We start from the raw sequence: 15,064 nt of genomic DNA on the forward strand, positions 1-15,064 counted from the left end.
TTTCTGATGGACTGTATAAGCCCATTCTACAAATGCTCTAGGCACTAACCTTACCATCATTCTGGTTCCTTCATTGAGTGAGATAATATTTTTGACACATGTCCACTTTATATTCGTGTGGGAGCCATTTTTTTCCCCTGATGTGACCATAGCATTTCTGCCTTTCACAGTCTCCCTGGGAATTGACTTTCAGGATGTCAAAGTAATGCACAAAGATGCCAGACTTAAGAGTTTGGTGGGTGACAGTCATTATCCTCATGTTGCTTGTATTTCTTCAGAGCAAGTTTATAATGTAAAATGAGGTTTTAATAACTACAATGTCCTAATGAATTCATTTTTTCCCCTAGACTGAAGCATGCAACGCATTTACTATGGAGAAAGTAACATTCTGAGACTTGGAAGTGCGGCCTCCTGTGTGCGTATGTGCTTGTACTGCTTTTTGTAAATGAGCTCAGTAATGAAGCCACCATTATGTCCTCAGTCACTGCAGTAAATGTTGATATCAAAGATTTCCTGATGAGCATTAATTTGGAGCAGTATCTCTCCCGCTTCCACGAGTTTGGTTTTAATACCGTGAAGGACTGTGCAGCAATAAATGACAGCGTGCTACACGAGATCGGAATATCGCCCACAGGACACCGGAGGAGGATAATTAAACAATTACAGATAATCTTGTCAAAAATGCAAGATATTCCAATATATGCAAATATTCATAAGACAAAGAAGAATGGTGAGACCTCAAAGGAACCCCATGCTCCATCTTCCCAGAGGGTCACTGGCACAGAACTTGTAGATGCATGTGTGGTTCAGACACCTAAACCAGCGCAGTTGGAAACTGCAGCCAAAAACCTAGATCAACATGACATTAGTGTAGAAAACAGCCAGTCCCGTAAATCCGATGGCAAGCCGCCTCTCCCTGAACACAGCCTTCCCCTTCCAGGAAAAGAGCTGTGCCTGAAGTCAGATTCTTTTCAAGATTCTTTACCTGGTAGTGAAAATAGTAAAATTGAGTCTTTGATTACAAAGAAGGCTGTGGATCATACAGTTGGAGAAGAACAAGCAGGAAATGTGGATTTGATCTCAGAAAATGTGAGCACGCTTCCTCATGGAGACCCTGAATGCCTTTCTTCCCGCGAGGGTCCAGTAGCAGAAGCAAATTCTGGGAATGGAACTAATGGTTCATCAGAAAGATCACCGCCACCCCCTTTCTTTAAATTTCAAGGAGAGATGGTTGTAAACGATTTGTATGTTCCGTCATCACCATTCCTGCCGCCTATGCGAAGTCGCAGCAAGTTGGTTTCCAGGCCGTCTCGCTCTTTTCTGCTGAGACATCGGCCTGTACCGGAGATTCCAGGGTCCACAAAAGGACTCTCGGGGAGGTAAGAACTTTTATGATAACCTGTAAGAGTTCAATTTGGGGAGATGTAGTTGTTTTAAACAATTTTATTTTCCGTGTTTTTTTCCCTAAATTGAACTTCTATTAATTTACCTATTCAGTGAACATTTTCTTCTCTTTTAAAATTTTTTTGTCATGCCATTTCTGTTGAACACTATTTCCTGGAGGCTGTTTCCACCCTGTAACTGCCTGGAACTCTTCAGCTTTTGCCCATTTAGTTGGGGGGGGATATTCCTTCTCTTTATTTTATCTGGGTGTTTCTTTCCACCCCTTCCCACCATACCTGGCGTACGTGACATTGCATTCTTCCATGAGTGCTGTTCTAACATCTGAATTGCTGACTCTGTCTTCCCACTAAAGTATTTGTTCTTTGGCAGGGGCCGTGTTTTTAACATTTGTATTTCTACTGCTTGGCATAATACATGGCATGAGTTAACGATTCAACAAGACATCTAGTGAATACCTATTTGGTACTGCTAGGAACTGTGCTAGGTGTGAAGGAGGCGGTATTAAAAAACAAAATTCAGCCAAGTAAATTTGAAGATCTCAATTGGCTTTGTTCGGTGATTAATGAATCGGGCAGCATCCTGTTTAGCAAATAGGAAGAACTCTGGGAAGTTGCACACAGTGGAAGGCTTTTATAGGTGGATGGCTGCAGGGCAAATAATTTATTCTAGCAGAGACTGGGTTATTTCAGGTCAGGTCACTCTCCTTGGGGAACGAAGTTGGGGGGCTGTCCTGTCGATTCCCTAACTAGTGTGGACTGCACAGTTCTACATTGACTGGATAAAGGTTACATCCCAGGGAGAGGCCGCAACTGCGGTTGGGGTAGGTATTGTGGGGCGTAGCACCGGGTGGGTCCATTTTGGGTGTGTTGTTTCTTTTTTCATAGAGGAATAGAGGGGCTTGAAATGTGGCATAGGAGACAGAAGTCCAGTAAAGTGATGGTAACAGTGCAGTATGAGCCAGGTCCACTAGACATGGGAACTCCAAAGTGGAGCCCTAAAGGATGTCACGTGGTCGGCCGCATGAGAGGAAGGAGCTCGCTTCCCACAGAGAGAGCTTTTATCGGTTTCTTAAAGTTACACCTAAAATAGTCATTTTTCTGTAGGGTTGATGTGGCATATTTTTTTTTCACTAAAAACTAACACTTGTCTCTCTGCTGAGAGGCATGAGGCTGTGAGTTTGGCTGTTACTGCTGGGTGCTAAAAGCTGTTACAGATTTCTTGCACTGGCTGGAGGCTGGCATTTCCGCAAGACACCCACAGTCCCCACTCCCCTCCCCTCCCCCATCTGCTCTGTGCTCTTGATCTTAGGCAACTTTGGTAATTACAATGTGAAATCCTGGTTGTATTTTTAAGAGAAAACAGGAAATTTAATATTTGCAAGAGAAAACATGACAATTTACAAGACTGTGTTAATTGCAGTAACTGGCATTAGAGCAGCTCTTTGAGGGCAGCGGCTGGAATTTCTTTGTCTACCCTGGCAACACTAGCGCCCACAGCGGAGCCTAGTCTCTATCAGGAAATGAATAGTACTAGTGTCATTTATTAAATACATCGGTGCTGGTTGCTGGTTGGGTTTACAACTTTTCTTGAGTTACCTAATCCTCACAATGGTCCTGTGAAGTAGGTAATACTCTTGCAGTTTCTTACAGGGTAATTGAGTCTTAGGTTACTTTTCCTAGGATCCGAGGCTAGAGACCTGGGTTTTATTCCAGTGCACCTGACTCCAGAACCTTGCTTTCTAAACCACTCATTTAAGAAATATTCTTATTTTTAATTGTGTACAGAGGCCCACCTCAGAAAAAATTGCAGGTTCAGTTCCAGAGCACCACCGAAAAGTGAGCGAAATTCCTTTTTGCCGGTGGAGGGTCTTGCCTTCCATTTGTAAATAACACAGCATCTGTGAAACAGAAAAAACTAAACACAGTAAAATGAGGTATGCCCGTATAAGAATTGGAGTATTTCTCAGGAATGTTAGAAGATCACTAACTTTTGTATGACTCTTGAGCTTTAAAATTTCTTTTGCTAATTTGAAACAATGAAAAGAAGTAAACTGAGAGTGGTCTGGTTATGAGCACACACATTCAAGTTGTATCTTTGCCAGAACGGAATCCTTCTGGGAGCCACAGGGTAACTTCCGGTAATGTAAACAGTTAGCTTACATTTTGAATAAGATGCACTATTTTTTCATAAACTGAAAGACTGGATGTTCCATTGTGACTCTGAGGCCTTGAAAATGAGAATTGAGGTAATGTTAAGTTAGCAGGAAGTAGTTTAGTAGCCGCGTCCTAGCCAGATTGCCCATTGTAACATTTCTCTTTGGTTATGGCAGGAAACGGCCGCTCTGCATTCGTGGGGCGTAGGTCATAAAATGAGGCAGCGATTTATTTCCAGACTTACTTGTCCTCACCAGAACTGCAAAGAGCAATTGCAAGTTTCAAAAGTGTTATAATGTGTCATTTACAGTAAGAGCATGGATTATGCCATCTGAGATTCTCTCTAATCAAATGACATCGAAATGATGGTTAGTTTATTCCTGCGTGTGCCAAATAAAAAATATTTCTTTGTGGCCAGTGCTTTTAACGTAATTTCTTTACTAATTAACCATTTCATATCATTGGTGAAAGGAATATGATGCTAGACACACCCTGTTGAGGTGAAGCCCTGTTTCCCACACCCTTGCCTGACACAGTGGGCTGTCTGACTGAATTGCTCTTGTCTCGGGCTTCTTCCATGAATTCCTGTTCCTTTTCTCTGGACAGCTGGGCTGGGTGGGACTGTGCTAAACAGCAGATCTTGGGAGATTAGAACTAGGCTGCAAGAGCCAGTTCCTCCCTTACCCCTTTCATCTGGAGGTCTCCCTAGTCCCAGGGAGATCTTCAAGCAGAAAGCGAATCCAACCAGCGGTCCTTTCCTTGGGAGTCGTAGTTGTGACCTGTGACCCTTCCAGGGAGATCCTCCTTAGTGTGTGAGGCAGAGAGGAACAGGTATCTTTCTTATCCTCCCCAGTTAAATGATTTTTATACATCATTTAAAAACATTAATTTAAAAAAATATATTTTATTGATTATGTCATTACAGTTGTCCCATTCCACCCCCTTCATTCCCCTCCACCCTGAACACCCCCTCCCCCATTCCCCCCTTTAGTTCATGTCCACGTGTCACAAGTTTTTTAGCTTCTACATTTCCCATACTATTCTTGCCTTCACCCCCGTCTGTTTTCTACCTACCATCTAAGCTACTTATTTTCTGTACCTTCTCCCCCCTTCTCCTACTCCCACTCCCCTGTTGCTAACCCTCCATGTGATCTTCATTTCTATGGTTCACTCCTGATCTAGCTGTCCTCTTAGTTTGCTTTTGTTTTAGGTGTGGTTGTTAATAACTGTGAGTTTGCTGTCCTTTCACTGTTCATCTTTTTTATCTTCTTTTTCTTAGGTAAGTCCCTTTAACATTTCATATAATAAGGGCTTGGAGATGTAAAACATTTATTTTTATTTCCTATTTTAGAGAGAGGGGGAGGGAGGGAAAAGGAGAGGGAGAGTGCCACCGGCTGCCTCCGCACTCTCTCTGTGCGTCTGCCTTCTGTATGTGCCCTGTCCAGGCACTGAGTCTGCAGCCCAGGCATGTGCCCGGACCTGGGAGTCCAACTGGCGGCCTTTCACTTTGCCCCTACCCGCTGAGCCACGCTGGCCAGGGTGATTTTTACACACCTGTCATGCTTTCCCGGGGTAACTCACACTTGGTCATAGTATATTTTCCTTATGATATATTGTTGGATTTAATTTGCCAATATTTTGTTAGTGATTTTTGCATTCATGTTCTTGAGGGTTATTTATGTTATCTAACATTGATCTGTAGTTTCGTTTTTGACTGGTTTTATTATCAGTAATACTGGGCTTAAGCGTGAGCTGGGAAGTGCCCCCTCCTCCCATTTTCTGAAATAAGTTGTGTAGAATTGGTGTCATTGTTCTTGAAATGTTTGGTGGAATTCACTAGTGAAATATCTGGATATAGATGTATTTTTTGTGGATAGGCCATTAATTACTAAAATCAATTTTTCTAGTGACTATAGGAATATCAAGATTTTCTATTTATTCTTATGCCATATTTGGTAATTTGTATCTTTTAAAGAATTTTTCCATTTTATCTCAGTTGATTTGTTGCCATAAAGTTTTTCTTAGTAATCCGTATCTACCCCTTTCCTGTTGGTAGGATTTGTAGTGATATCCCTTCCTTCATTCCAGATGTTGGTATTTTATTTGTTTTCTGTCTCTCTTTCATTTTCCTTCCCTGAGAGTTAACACTTTTATTGATCTTTCCAAAGAATCATCTTTCAGTTCTTTTTTTTATTTGCTTGCTTGTAGTCACTTGGACAGATGTTTATTTAAGACAGAGTCCAGACCTTTCCATTCAGGCGATAGACCAGATAGAGCTCTTTCGTATCGTAGTAGGTGCTCACTACCCTCTGCTTCCACAGTGGTTTCCTCTGTTGTTGTTGGGTTGTATTCTAATTGATTGCTTGTGATGTCTCTCTTCTAAGACCATCAGCTCTTCAAGAAAAAGGCGTGTGTATTTGTGTATTTCCATATTATGCTCACAGAGCCGGAAAAGCTTTTTATTCAGTATTATAGAGCTAATGACAAAAATGCTACCTGCGTACTGAAAGCTGGTTAGGAAATTTTTCTCAGGTGGGTATGGGTAGAGGTTTTGAAGTTGCTTTATGCTCATGAAGGCATTGGAAAAATGTTTGCTTCTGTGAATTATAAATATGAGAAGCAAACACTTGTAAAATACTTTGAAATGTCTTCCTCTATGCTATTTAGAAAAATACATTTGTGGAATTTGGCCATTCTGTTTATTTAAAATTGAGCTCATTTATCAATAATGGGTTTTCTACCCCAAAGAATGTGTGTCTCTGTAATTAATACTTAAGATAGCAACTTATCTATTTTTACATACCTGTTTTAACCTGTTTTTTTCCCTTTGCTTTTAAGCTATTTCCGAGAGAGAAGAAATGTTGCTACCTCCACTGGAAAATCTGTGACACAGCACAGTGAGTCTTAGCATTTCATGTCTCTGTACATTAGCACTCATCTGATAGTCTTACAGGTGCTTGTGTAGGGATTGAGAAGGCAGCCCCCTCAGGGGTAGGGATAATGGGAATACTGTCTGCTAGAGTTCATAGTGCCTCAGACAGTATTAAAGGTGAGTGAATGAAAGCCAGTACGATACACACAGGCTCCAGGAAATTTGTACATGGTGATATAAAAAGATTTTTTTTTGGTACAGGCTTCATTTATCATTAGCCACAGTTGAAGGCATTTAACTGAGTTAAGTGGTTTCTGACGGTCTGAGCAACAGAACAGATTTATGGAAAGCGATTTTGCCATGGTAACAGGAGAGGGCTGACATCACTCTGGGAAGTTGATCATTGACAGGGGCTTTTCTTTTTTTGAAGATTCGGCTTGTTCAGGAACATTCTTCTCAGCAATAAGATGGCGAACACTTGGCTACTGAACCTTTAAAAGTTGTTTTGCCCTGTCATAAAATGCAGATGTTGAGATGTCAGTCTTGTAGATGGGTATAATTCAAAGATGGTAGGAAATCTATTGAAATAATTTATTTTTAGATGTATTAGAAACTATGGAATTAGAGGGATTATATTAAATGGCTTCTAGTATTTTAAGTGATAAAATACCTATTTGTCATGTTAATGAATTTTTAATAATTCATTGGAAATTATAATAGCATTAATCTTCTTCTGTTAACACCATTATTTAGGAATTAACATTAAAAATGGGTCCATGACAGCTTCCTCTGTGTGTGTGTGTGTGTGTGTGTGTGTGTGATGCATCGCACTTTAAGAAATAGTAATACGTCATATTGTGAAGTGGGGGGTGTACACAGCGAGTGCTCCATCAGGAACACTGGGGGGTGAGTTTATTTGGGGGTAGGAATCAGAAGCATAATTTTGGACTGTCAGAGAATTAAGCATAAGTTGCAATATTGCTTTAAAATAAATATACATGCCTGTTTTAAAACAATATTTCACATTATTCACATCTTTCCATTTTCATCCTATAATTCCCCCCAAAAAGATTCAAATGAGGAGAATTCATCTTCCATCTTCCCTTATGGAGAGACCTTTCTATTCCAGGGGCTAGAAACTTCCAAGGTTTGTTTCATACATCTTATTTTTTCCATATTATTTACTTTTCTGACTATATTTTGTGCTTCATTTTCCTGTAAGATGTTTGAAGAATGTGTTATACTGGAGAATGACATTTTTAGTCGGTAAAATTCTGCTTAGTAAAATTCTGGTAAATTTGTATCTTTAAATGTATACACAAAAACATTATTAGTTTGATTTCAGAAGTACAGGTCAGTGGGTTTTCAGAGAGTTTTCTGCCAGAGAAGTTACTTTTTAAAAAAGTGGAAAAAAACCATAAAAAACAAAAACAAGCCCCCTGTATTGTTTTGTGTTATACCCAAATACAAACTTTGAACTAGTTTGTATCTCTTAATTACTGTTTATCACTTACTCTTTTCTCTTTAGTACTTGTGCTCTTCTGCTATTTTTTTTTCCGACCATCATAAAAGAGGAGTTGGGACACAAAAAGTATCGGGGAAGTCAGAGTCAATAAATTTTATTCTTGGGTAGCATATTCTGTTTTTCTTAGTTTAAATGAGGAGTTATTAAGTTAAAAAGGCATCCAAAGGCTACTGTTTAATAGTTTCCCTAATTAAATTGTTTTTACTGAAAATTGATCTCATCAGACATTTATTGACTAAAACTAAACCCCGATATTGTAGATCTTTGTAGAATATCAAAATCCTGAAAAAGCGTATGTATTTTCTTAATAGAAGAAGTCTATAAAGAATGAATTTTGGACCCATGAAGAAACACTCAAAGGAGAAACAGCTACTGAAAGAAATTCTTGTGCTGTTAAATCAAGGTATAAAGTCATGACTGATGATTAGTTCTTTTGAATAAAATGTTATACAGGGTTGTCTTCTTGCTCATATTATGTTTCTAAGAAAATAGTTTACATTGGTAAGTTCAGATCTTTTATTTTTAAATGATTTTCTTTTTTTTTTCTGGGAGTCATCTCATTTTTATTCTCCAATACTGCTAAGATTCAGTACATTTTATATGAATGTTAGCCATTATGTTCTTTTTCTAAAATATATATTTTATTGATTTTGCTACTACAGTTGTCTCAGTTTTCCCCTTTGTCTCCCTCCCACCCTGCACCACCCGCCATGAGCACTCCCCTCCCTTACTTCAAGTCCGTGGGTCATTATTTTAAGTTCTTTGGCTTCTGCATTTCCTACACTATTCTTAAGTCCCCCCCTGTCTATTTCATACCTACCAATTATACTTCTTTTTTTTAATATTAAATTTTATTTAGTTACTTTTCAAGTACATTTTTTCTTATCTATTTCTCCCATCCCACCCCACCCCCCCGTCTCCCCCCTCCCTCCCATTCCCCCCCCAGTCCTCATCTCTGTGTCTTTCATACTTGTTCCTCAAAATCCCTCCCCCTTTTTCCCCTAAATGATTTTATTTTCAAATATTTACTTTTAAATTGATAACAGAGCTCATTTTAATAATTGAATTTCAAGTCTGTGATTCAAGTGTATTTTGTAGCAGATTATTTTGGCTTTTCTCTAATTGGGACCACCCTTCGCTCCCCAAAGTGGCAGAGATGGGGCAACTGTGACTGCAGTTTAAGGATTAGAAGTTATGTGGCTCTGAAGGAGAATGGGCCATGCAAAAAAAATGTCACTCCCTGAAGCGCACAATTTCTACAGGTGTCACTTAGTGTCCTTTTTAGTGGAAGTTCAGCATTGACAAGTGGCTTGACAGTTACCCACTTATGTGGATCACACATGAAATTAAACAGAATTTCTAAGGCACGAACTGAAATTTTATTTCTCTCTCAGCTTTATTAGGACTGGGTATACTGGTTCACTACTTAACATTCATTTTTGTCTTCTATTTTATTTTTTATTTTCCAAGGCTAACACTGTTATAGGTTTCCTTATGTTGAAACTAAACTTAAGGAGAATACTAAAACTTAAGGGACATACTAAAGCACTAATTGCGCATCTTCAGCAGACATTTGGTAGAGACCTATTGTAGTGCAAAATGTGGAAGGGGCCAGGCTAAATTACTTTTTTAAGACAGTAATCGTTTTTTAGAAATATCCAGAAGGATGTAATTTGACCCCTAATCATATGTTTTATTTATTAGGAAAAAAAACTACTTTGTAGTGAGTTTTATTATACATAAGCTACTCAGTGACTCTGCTTTTGTCATTCCTTAAATTCACGGCTCTATGCTTAGCTATCATGAGTGGGTTCCAGTAAATGTTGTATGCTACCCAGCTTTGACCTGCTTAGTGTGAGCCTGGCCCCTTCTCATTTTCTAGCTAGCAGTGCGGTAGGGTTTTTGCTTATTAGTGTGACAAAATAATACAAAAGGTCTCAGCAGTTGGACGTACTCCCTGTTCCATTATGTAGTGATGGAACAGCAGAGGGTCCATGCAGTTGATTAGTAGAGAGTCAAAGAAGAGGCAACAAGTTGAGAAGAAGGATCTTCAACAAGCTAAGTTAGTCGTTCACAGTGTTGCCCAGGGTCCACTTGTTATTGCTGGCGAAGGTGTTTAAGTTGTGATGCAAAGAATATAGTCAGTCTCCATCCTTATGTCCTACACCTAACTGTCCAAGTGAACAGATGAGATTCAATGAGACATAAGAAAAAATAAACTATGTCTAGTAGTGTTCAGATATGTCCTAGGATGATGAGATATTGGTTTTTAATTTAGAAGAGTTAAAAAAATTATCAGATGGATTAATTAAATTCTGAGCTTTTCCTGGTCTTTAATTTCTGAAATGGGTTGTTTAGAAATTTAAAAAGTAACCAATAGCTTAGATGACAAATAGCACTTTGAAATGTTTACACTATTCTTTTCCACTCAGCATATACGATAACAGGAAGGGGAACGTAAGTGAAGACAAAGTGGAAGATATTTGGATACCTCGAAAGGACAAGAACAATGGCTCAGCAGACTGTGCTTCAGATTCAGAATATTCAACAGTGGAAGAATGCTTTCAGAGTCTAAGAAGAAAAAACTCAAAGGCATCTAAATCGAGGACTCAAAAAGCATTGAATTTGGACCCTGTGAATAGGCACAGTTATCCACTAAGCTCAACAAGTGGAAATGCTGATTCATCCGTCATTTCCTCGAATGCAATATCTCCTTATGCCTGTTTTTATGGGTCGTCTGTGAGGAAGGTCAAATCGGGATGGCTAGACAAACTCTGTCCTCAGGGGTATGTATTTATTCATTATCTGAAGAGGTAGCCCATTTTCCAAAATTCTGGCTTAATCCATTTTTAAACCTGTTAGGTTGCTGCCACCCCCTCCCCTCCCCTCCCTGCACACAGATACACGGAGGTTTTTCAGGACTCTCAACATGCTTTTGCAAATGCTGCTGTTGAGACATAGGAGGAGCGCGTGGCATGTGGGTGGTGGAATGCTTGGCTGAGGTTCTGAGTAGCACATTAAAACTGGAAGTTATGATTTCACCTCTGGAACCTTAAGGTTAGTTTTCTGACTTTGCACTAAAATGTTCTGTCTTCTGTCCCAATTTGTAGCAAAGCAAAACAGCGCAGATTGAGTTGGTATTACTCAGCCCACACTGTTTGGCTTTCGCTCATCTCATAACAGTGCTCTGTTTGGGTATACAAGGCTTATTGTAGTGAAGGGAAAGTATGTTGTTAGATTTTAGGCTTCACTGATACGATATATTATTTTGATTTTTGTATGTTGCACAGGAGGTCAGAATCCCTTGAATATTATACTTTCAAAATGGACTTATCATTTCTCTTTACAAAGAAACTTCTGTCCCTTAAGCATTTGATAGTACTTGGAAATCTTTGGGAAGGGATTATGTTTAATTAGAATTGCTTCCTGGCTTCTTGTTTTTTCTTTGGATGTCTTTTTGAAATATTTACTTGAAATGTTCCTCGTGATTTAGTAAATTATTTTGGGGTTAAACCTTTCATGTTGAAGAATTTATGTGGTGGATCTCTACAATGTGCTGGTTTTCTCTTGTTTCCCCCAAATGTGCATCATTTCTAGAAAGCCTTGGTTTGACCAAAGATAAACTTTATTAGCAAAAAATTAGCATAAGTATCAGTTGACTAGTGGGAACAGGAATTACATTTCTTTGTATTTTATTTTATATATTTTTTTTAGGAATTACATTTCTTAGAAGACAAAAACCCATCACCACTTTTATGGCTTTTAATTATACGGTTACTATTTCATACGATTGCATCCTTTTAGCAAATTAGGTGCACAGTGCTTCTTAGTATCAATTACTCTACTTTGTTTCACTCCTTTCTGGTTACATTAGGATGATCAAGCAGTCAGTCAGCTGTGTCTGCTTTTCATCAGTCTCCAGTATTACTGGTAAATGCACAGTGAAAGAGCAAACGGATGATAAGTCAGAACTCAAGTATACACAGCGGTGGAATGGATAGTGAGCCAGAATAGTCTGAAATCTTTCATTTTCTGTGAAATTTAAGTGCTTTGGGAGATCAGTGCTCTCTGAAAATATCACTGGAAGATTTAGCACACTCTGGGTACAGAGCCCTCAGCAGCTGCGGTTCCCTCCATAACCTCGGGGGGAACCTTGCTCTTTACAGGGTTGGCGTGTTTATGCCGCAGGCACTCTGAGAAAGCTCCACTGTTACTGGCCACCTCCGGGACAGTTAGAACGTTTCCCCTTCTCTTTGTCAGAACTCCGACTTCACATCTTCTCTGTTCCGAGCCTGCGCAGGGTTAGGTGCTCAAGTTTTCTAGATATATATTTTTTCATTTTAGGGGAAATAATTCAGTTTTCTGATTTAAAAAATTGTTCCCCCTGCATACCAGGAGGAAGGGACATAAGAGAATAAACCAAGGAGGTTGTTGTTACCACTAAGAAATTAAAAAAAATTCTTCATGTTTATATTGCTATGACTGGAAAGAAATATGTATAACTGTCCAAAAAGCGTGTATTTATTGGCTCAGAAGCAGAGTCAGAATTTTTCCTCTTCCTAATTAGACACCATAGGCCAATTGTGAAGGTGTTCAGGATGCTTATTAGTTCGACAAAGTGGTGCCTACCCCTCCGTTACACAGGGGTTACCCAGCTGTGTTTAACTTGTGATCACATGTCTTTTTGGTGCAGGTAGCAGTGATTTAGACAACTTTCTGAATTCTGAGAGAAGGTATCAGCAATTTTTTTTTCGGTACATGGTCAGATAATACATATTTTAATCTTTATAGCCACATCATCTGTATGAGACATCAGCAACTCAGCAGTTGTAGCGTGAAAGCAGCCTGGAGAATGTGTAAGCCAACGAATGAGTCCGTTTCAATAAAACTTGATAGACACAGATAATGGGCTGGATGTGCTTGGGTGCCATGGAGGCGCAGAGCAGGTTAGATGGATGGCTAAAATCTTCTGTGAGCTGCTTCTATCTCCCCTGGGCCCCAAATAGAAAATTACAACCTGATAGATCACACAATAGGAAAACTGCTTTCTATTCATCTATTAAATACAGAAGTCATGGAAAGCAGGAGCCCTCTCCGTGGACCTTTGTGCTTGCTCTCTGTGCCTGGAGTGCTCTCCCGGAGAGCCACAGGGCTTGTGCCCACCTCCCTCCTGTTCTTGCTGCGATGGCTCCTTCTCATTGAGGCCCTGCTCGCCAGATTTAAAACGATCACTGCCCCTCCCTCACCACCTCATTACTCCATCAGTTCAGCTTTCTCCGTGGGACTCTGTACTACGTGATTTATGTAATATATGCTCTATGGGGACGGCATCTAATTGGCTTTTGTTTACTGCGGTATCCTCAGTGGCTAGACTGTTGCCTGGCACATGGTAGACGCTCTTAATATTTGTTGTTGAATGAATCAGTCAAAAACCTTAGCATTAGACATGGATTTTTCCTTCAAAATTTTCTGAAACAGCTAGTTTTATTTGTACAGATTTTGTAAAACTGAGCTCTGAACATGATTTGGTTGAAAATCTGCGGGTGCTGTGAATGACACTGGTGTGCGTGACCAGAGCAGCAGGCTGTTCTTCCTTTCATTGTTCTATTTCTTCCTTAGAGATGTGTGTGTGTGTTGTCAAAACACAGTTTCAAAACAAATAGCCACACTCAGTTGTCCTTCTCCAAATATTGTTTGAAACCGTCCTCAGTCATGAGTGACGTTAACATAATCGAATTATAATCTGGGTTTATTTCACCTGATTGAGTCTGTATTTGTTTTTGAAATGGAAGGGACAGTTCTGAATTAATGAACAGTATGTGAAAACCACGCAATATTTGGTAAGAATGGGATTATGTACTGTTATGCAACTAAAGAAATACTGAAACATTTTCCAGTTGAGCTTAAAGTATGAAGTTTATTTAACTATTCGAATGATCTAGTTATGATGTAGCCCTGATGCTATTGGTTCACCGAGTTGTGTGGGAGACTCTTGGTAAGATGTTGAACTTGGGTCTCTTATTAGTGTTTCAAATAGGGAAAGCAGATGAAAAACTTAGTAAATGGTACCTGTTTTAAAATACTCACTGAATTTTGAGGATAAAAAAGCAAATCTTTTCCTGTGCCCTTTTCTAGCTGTAATGAATAACCTCGAGCACTTCAGCAAATCTGAATAGATGCAAATATGAAAGGTAGAATATAATTATTCCAGCATCTTCCAAATTTGTCACTCAGAGGAAGAATCCTGTGGGTTGCTGTAAACATGGTGTGACGTCTGTATCTTTTATGAGACATGCACATACTGAAATATCCTAGAATACTTGCTATAGGAAACTCTTTAACCTGCTATTTTCTAAAGATGTATGTGCTCAGCATAACACATTGAGCGTATTTATTAAAACTGTAATATACGAGGTCTGCCCAGAAGGTATGTGGCCATGTAATATGAAAGATAGAGACATTTATTGAAGAAGACACAAGATACAAGAGACACGTACAATGTTTCTTATATTGGACAGCAATGCTTCCGTCCCTTTCAAAGCAGGCACCTTGGGACCTCACACAGTTCTTTCTCCCAGTCGCCATCAGCTGCCCCGTGGTATTTTCCTGAATCTCATCAACAGTCAGAAATCTCTTCCCTTTCAAAGGTGATTTTCGTTTTGAGGAAAGGCAGAAGTCCCAGGGCACCAAATCAGGGCTGTAGGGGGACTGAGTCATCTGGGTGATTTGATGTTTTACTAGAAAACCCTGCACCAGACGTGATGTATCCGCAGGCACATTGTCGTGATGAAGCTGCCAATCACCAGTTGCCCACAGCTGCAGGCTTCTGAATCATCCAAATAGTTTCCTCAGGGAAATGTTCAAGCTTAACACACATTTGTTGCAGATTCATTGCTCTACTCAGTCAGTCATTTTGAATGTGATGGCCACTCGGTATATAGGCTCACTCAGTGGTGTCTGCTGCTCCCACTGACGAGTACAGTGAAGTCGTCATTGTTCATGCATGTGGATTCGAGCTCACTCTCCTTGATGTTCTGCAAACCATTCTTGTTATATTAAAATGGTTGGATTTTTTTCCGGATAGACCATGTATCTTGAGGAATTCATATT

The 15,064-nt window shown here is 39.5% G+C and overlaps 1 protein-coding gene across 5 annotated transcripts in view; it reads left to right on the top strand.

The window, feature by feature from the left end:
• The window catches only part of ARAP2 (ArfGAP with RhoGAP domain, ankyrin repeat and PH domain 2), a 162,196-nt gene that overhangs the window by 13,901 nt on the left and 133,231 nt on the right, over positions 1-15,064 (top strand). For 4 of the 5 annotated variants that reach the window (XM_053672327.1, XM_053672326.1, XM_053672330.1 and 1 more), the window contains 5 exons: positions 348-1,379; positions 6,396-6,454; positions 7,500-7,576; positions 8,266-8,357; positions 10,387-10,740. In XM_053672327.1, coding sequence (XP_053528302.1) covers positions 472-1,379; positions 6,396-6,454; positions 7,500-7,576; positions 8,266-8,357; positions 10,387-10,740 — 1,490 coding nt within the window. In that variant the 5' untranslated portion in view covers positions 348-471. The remainder of the gene's footprint in view (positions 1-347; positions 1,380-6,395; positions 6,455-7,499; positions 7,577-8,265; positions 8,358-10,386; positions 10,741-15,064) is intronic. The other variant, XM_053672329.1, reaches the window with a different exon arrangement.

Source organism: Artibeus jamaicensis, unplaced genomic scaffold (genome assembly GCF_021234435.1).
Source record: "Artibeus jamaicensis isolate MK-2021 breed Jamaican fruit bat unplaced genomic scaffold, CSHL_Jam_final contig_76, whole genome shotgun sequence".
Lineage (NCBI taxonomy): Eukaryota > Metazoa > Chordata > Mammalia > Chiroptera > Phyllostomidae > Artibeus > Artibeus jamaicensis.